The sequence below is a fragment of the Lynx canadensis genome, chromosome B3, assembly GCF_007474595.2.
Source record: "Lynx canadensis isolate LIC74 chromosome B3, mLynCan4.pri.v2, whole genome shotgun sequence".
Taxonomy (NCBI): Eukaryota; Metazoa; Chordata; class Mammalia; order Carnivora; family Felidae; genus Lynx; species Lynx canadensis.
In genome coordinates, this window is record NC_044308.2 from 27,260,635 (window position 1) to 27,266,634 (window position 6,000).

General features: G+C 41.1%; 1 protein-coding gene across 1 annotated transcript in view; it reads right to left on the reverse strand.

Moving 5' to 3' along the window:
- OCA2 (OCA2 melanosomal transmembrane protein) overlaps positions 1-5,715 on the reverse strand; it is a 408,608-nt gene extending 402,893 nt beyond the window's left edge. The window contains exon 1 of the mRNA XM_030317586.1: positions 5,468-5,715. Coding sequence (XP_030173446.1) covers positions 5,468-5,715 — 248 coding nt within the window. The remainder of the gene's footprint in view (positions 1-5,467) is intronic.
- Between the last annotated feature and the right edge of the window lie 285 nt (positions 5,716-6,000).

Sequence of the window (6,000 nt, forward strand, 5' to 3'; positions counted from 1 at the left end):
CAACATAAAAAAGCTTCTTCACAGTATAGGAAACAATCAACAAAACTAAAAGGCAACTGATAGAATGGGAAAAGATATTTGCAAATGACATACTGGATAAAGAGTTAGTATCCAAAATCTATAAGGAATTTACCAAACTCAACACCTGAAAAACAAATAATCCAGTGAAGAAATGGGAAGAAGACATGAATAGACAGACACTTTTCCAAAGAAGACATCTAGATGACCAACAGACACATGAAAAGATGCTCAACATCATTCATCATCAGGGAAATACAAATCAAAACCACACTGAGATACCACCTCACACTGGTCAGAGTGGCTAAAATTAATAACTCAGGAAACAACAGATGCTGGTGAGGATGTGGAGAAACAGGAAACCTCTTGCACTGTTGGAGGGAATGCAAACTGGTGCAGCTGCTCTGGAAAACAGTGTGCAGGTTCCTCAAAAAAATTAAAAATAGAACTACCCTATAAACCAGCAACAGCACTACTAGGAATTTATCCAAAGGATACAGGAGTGCTGATTCATAGGGGCACATGTGACCCAATGCTTATAGCAGTGTTATCAACAACAGCTAAATTATGGAAAAAGCCTAAATGTCCATCAACTGATGAATGGATAAAGAAGATATGGTTTATATATATATACAATGGAATACAATTTGGCAATGAGAAAGAATGAAATCCTTCCATATGCAGCAACGTGGATGGAACTGGAGCATATTATGCTAAGTGAAATAAGTCAGTCAAAGAAAAACAGATATGATATATTTTCACTCATATGTGGAACTTGAGAAATTTAACAGAAGACCATGGGGAAGGGAAGGATAAAAAATAGTTACAAACAGAGAGGGAGGGATGCAAACCATAAGAGATTCTTAAATACAGAGAACAAACTGAGGTTTGATGGGGGGAGATGGAAAAATGAGTGATGGGCATTGAGGAGAGGACTTCTTGGGATGAGTGCTAGGTGTTGTATGTAAGCGATGAATCACAGAAATCTACCCCCAAAAACAAAAGCACACTGTATACACTGTACATTAGCTAATTTGTCAATAAATTACATTTAAAAAATAGTAATAAATAAATAAATAAATAAATAAATAAATAAATAAATAAAACCTAGTTTGTCTGATATAACTATGGCTACTCCAGCTTTCTTTTGACATCCAGTAGCATGATAGATGGGTCTCACTTTCAATCTGCAGGTGTCCTTAGGTCTCAAATGAGTCTCTTGTAGGCAGAATATAGATGGATTTTGTTTTTTTTCAATCCATTCTGATACTCTATGTCTTTTTATTGGGACATTTAGTCCACTTACATTCAGAGTGATGATTGAAAGATATGGATTTATTGCCATTGTATTATCTGTAAGTTTCATATTGTGGTGATGTCTCCGGTCCTTTGTAGTCTTTGCTGCTACTTCCCATTCAGAGTCCTCCTTAGGATTTTCTGCAGGGCTGGTTTAGTGGTCATGAACTCCTTTAGTTTTTGTTTGTCTGGAAAAGCCTTTATCTCTCCTTTTATTCTGGACAGACTTTCTGGATAAAGGATTCTTGGCTGAATATTTTTCCTATTCAGCACATTGAATATTTCCAGCCACTTCCTTCTGACCTGCCAAGTTTCAGTGGACAGGTCTGCTACTAACATTATGTGTCTACCCTTGTAGTAGACACATAAAGTACACAAAAAAACCTTTTGTATCTAGCTGTTTTCAGAACTCTCCTTCAATTCTTTGTATTTTGTAAGTTTCACTATGATATGTCATGGCGTTGACCTGGTTTGTTAGTTTGAAGGGAGTTCTCTGTGCCTCTTGAATTTGTATGCCTGTTTCCTTCCCCAGATTAGGGAAGTTCTCAGCTATACTTTGCTCAAATAAACCTTCTGCCCCTTTTTCTCACTCTTCTTCTCCTGAGACTCCTATGATTTGGATATTTTTTAGTTTCTTGGAATCACTTAATTCTCCTAGTCTCCCCTCATGTTCTAGTAATTTCCTTTCCCTCTTTTTTTCAGCTTAATTTTTTTTCTGTAAGTTTATCTTCTACTTAACCTATTCTCTCCTCCACTTCTTCCATCTTTGCAGTCACTGTATCATTTGTTTTGCATCTCAGTTATAACATTTTTAAATTTATCCTGACTAGTTCCTAGGTCTTTGGTGTCTGTAGAAAGGTTTTCTCTGGTGTCTTGTGTGTTTTCAAGCCCAGCTAGTAGTCTTATGACTGTTATTCTAAATTGTTGTCAGATATATTGTTTATATCTGTTTTGAGCAAATCTCTGGCTGTCATTTCTTCCTGAATTTTCTTTTGAGGAGAGTTCTTCTGTTTCATTATTTTGGCTAGGTTTCTGTCTTTTACATGTTTTAATAGCTTGTTATATGTCCCGTACCTGCAAGTACTACTATATTAAGTAGGGGTCATACACTATCCAGGGCCTGGCACTTCAGGAATTTTTTGGTGTGTTGCATACACTCTATTGTGGCATTTTGGCTGCTCTATCCCACTGGTCAGTCCTCTTCAAAGCTCCTCCTTTCTTGTAGTGCTGGAGTGTTTGGACCTTCAACCAGTTGTGCTTTGATTTGTTCATTGAAGTAGCCCTATAAAAAAAGGAAAGGGGGGGGAAGCCTGATCCCACACAAAGAGAAAAATGAAAAGGGAGAAAAGAAGACTAAACAGAGAGTATAAGTCTTAATCCAGAGAGAGAGAAAATAAAATAAAGAAAAAGAAGATATTGGAAAGGGGTAAAAAGAGTAAAAATGCCTGACTAAACAGCAAAAAAAGCAGAAAAAAATTATATATATATATGAATTGACCAAAAACAAATCAGAAACTATGAGCCTGATTCCAAAAGAAAAAAAAAGAAGAAGGTAGAGAGAATAGAAGAACAGACAAACCAACAGACAGAGAGACAAACAGACAAAAACAAAGAACAGTTGTCTGGTTGTGCCTTGGACCAGTGGCTATGCTGACCTGGAGGAGAGGTTGGCTGCGTTGGCTCAGTCAGTCTAGCTCCAGTAGAAAAGCAGTTGCCAGGCATGGAGGAGCGGGGTTTGGTGTAAGCCCGCCTCCACTGGGGGACTGCTGTGCTGCTTCCCTGAAGTCCCTCCATGTTGGTGTTTGGGGGAAAAATGGCCAACGCTCCAAACTCTCTCCCAACCGGGGGTCTCAAACCATGCTATTTAGGCAGCCATCACAGAATAGCACAGTTAGCTTGCCCTGCTCCACAGTTCTCCTGCGCCTTCTAGGCATTCGACTGGGATTCAAACCCTGATGTCTTAAACGGTCCTGCACTGTAGGGACCCTGTCCAGCTGTAGGGCCCCTCAGCCCTGCTGATAAAAGGCCTTTGGCTGCCACCAAAGGGTCTTTTGTCCTGGGGAGGCAATAAATCCTCTTCCCACAGTACTGGAAGAAAGGGACTATTCTCTCCCAGTGAGCCCCTGAGATTGCTACAGCACCCTGGGCTGGCTCCTTCTCCCGCCAGGCGTGCACACACAGCCGGCTCCAGTCCAGAGAAAGTCGGGCACTTTCATACCTCTAAGTTTCAGCTCCTAAGGCTGTTTGCAAAATGGAAACCAGCACTCTCCATATTTCTCATTCCCCAGTCCATGGTCTGAAGAGGTTTTCCTCTAATGCTAAGTAGATACTGAATCCCTCTCTCTTTCTCTCCCTTTTGTCTGTTCACAAAAGGGGTTCCCTCCCCACCTTGCCTATGCCATTTTATCTCCCCCAATTCATATACACATACCTCAATCCCTCCAATGTCTCCCTCCACCTGCAGAGATCCTTCTGCCACTCCGCAGGTTGATTTCCTGGGTGTTCCAAGTGATCTGACCTCAATACAGCCGTGTTTGAGGGACAAGGGAAATCCAGGTTCCCCTACTTCTCAGCCATCTTTGATGGTTACCATTTTTAAGCAATAAAGTATTTGTTAATTAAGATATACACATTGTTTTTGTAGACATAATACTATTGCACACTTTATTAGACTACAGTATAGTGTAGTCATAACTTTTATTTTCACTGTGATACAAAAAACTCATTTGAGTTGCTTTATTGAGATATCTGCTTTCTTGTGGTGGTCTGGAACCTAATCAGAAAATCTCTGAGATATGGTTGTATATAGATTTGTCCTTTTACTCTGACTCAGGTGGAGCCCATAGCTCTCTCCTATATCCAGGTGTAAATCTACATACAGTCAATCGAGGATGTGAGAAAGCCAGCCTCACACCCAGCCTCAGCCAACCTGAGGCAGTGGGTGGTGGTGGAGGGGCCCTTCTCCTTTGCCTGCTCCTAGCTGCCTGCACAGTTGGGGTAGTGGAGTGTGGCTTGGAGCCATGGCCAACTTATTTTATCTCTCTAGGGCCTCCCAGGTAAGGAGCTGCCCCACCCCCACAGTTCCAGGTGTGGGACACAAACAGGAAATGGCCTCCTCTAGCCCTTTACAAAATAAAGCTGGCCCTCACAGCTGGGAGCTACCCACCCACCCCAGCCCAGTGGGAAGCTCTCCCATGGGCTAGGTAGCCCTGTGCGCATGCCTTGACAAGTGGACCCAGCCCCACCATACCTGCAGCCCTTTACTGGTTCAGGTGGGCCAGGCACTGACAATCCCCTACTCAGCTCCAGAGAGGCACACTCATGGGCAGGTACCTCTCCCCATCCCCACACACCTACTGTGCCAACATTCTATATTCACAGGAACACAGCAGCAGAGCAGCTTGAGCCAAAGATGCTGATGACAGCAAACTCCCAAGCATCAAAGCAGATGCCATGCAGAGCTAGGACCTGAGAAGGCAGTCTCAGACAAGTGGCAGGGCTATATACCACACTTGTATGTATTTCTGTGATCTTTGCCTTTTTCAACATTAGACCACTGGTACTGCATGGGTTCTGGCTAAGCAACTGCCCCAAGCAGGACTTCTTGCCTGTAGGGACCAGGATACCCAGATCTGCAGGGTAACCAGTATGTCCCTACATGGGTATGAATAGACACTTATAGCACACTTTTATACCTATTTATTATTTTACTTTGGTAAATATTTAAGGGTTTATAAAAAGTTTTTTTAATGTAAATCAAGATTTTTCTAACGTGAAAAACAATATTGAAATGATTCACTTGACATTTATAGGAATAAAGCATATTTCAAGATACATATATATAAGCATATAAGGATACAGCATGTGCTTTTTAAAATCATGGAATACTTTTAACATCTTAAAATAATATAATAAATTCCAAGTTCATGCTAAAAACTCTTTTCTATTTTTATAATCTTTTGGAGTTATGTTAGCTACATTTTAGAAAGAGCATTCATTTGAAACAGGCCAGGAAAGTGATCTAATGATAGAAAGATTCTTGCATTCCTTGTATAATATCTGAAAATTTCCCACAAAAAATAGGGGAACTACACTCATAAAACACAATATCTGTGACTTCCACATTTACCAGATAAAACTATTATAAACTCACCTCTGCTCTGTGAGGAATGAACCAAAATCCTGGTCCACAGAAGCCAAGCAGCTCTGCCCAGTTGCCCTCCTGGAGTAGGGGGATGTGGGGTCTACCCTGTTGACTCCCTGCAGTAGCCTGCGGTTGCTGGTGGCAGGTACCGCCAGCCCTGGCCTTCCCAGGCCAGCACACATAGGAGCAGATGACTGATGTAGCTCCATCTCCAGCACACCAGAGGTCAGCCCACCATCTTTGTTCTCTAGATGCATGTTCCGTTGTCACTCTTCTCACCAGGTCAGCCAGAAAGAAACCACTGTTGATGAAAAGCAAACTGGAAATATTGTTTGCACTTTGGGGAATCCATATGGAATCCATGCAGTCTCTCTCTGAAGCATTATTTAAGTTGTAATATGTGTGCAGTATGAAATGCTATTCAACTAAAATGCTCTATAAGGATATTGATTGATATGGGGGAAAATTAAGGATACAGAAAAAACATTGATAAACTATGATATTTTTCTTGATATAAATATATACATAGAATTTTCATAGAA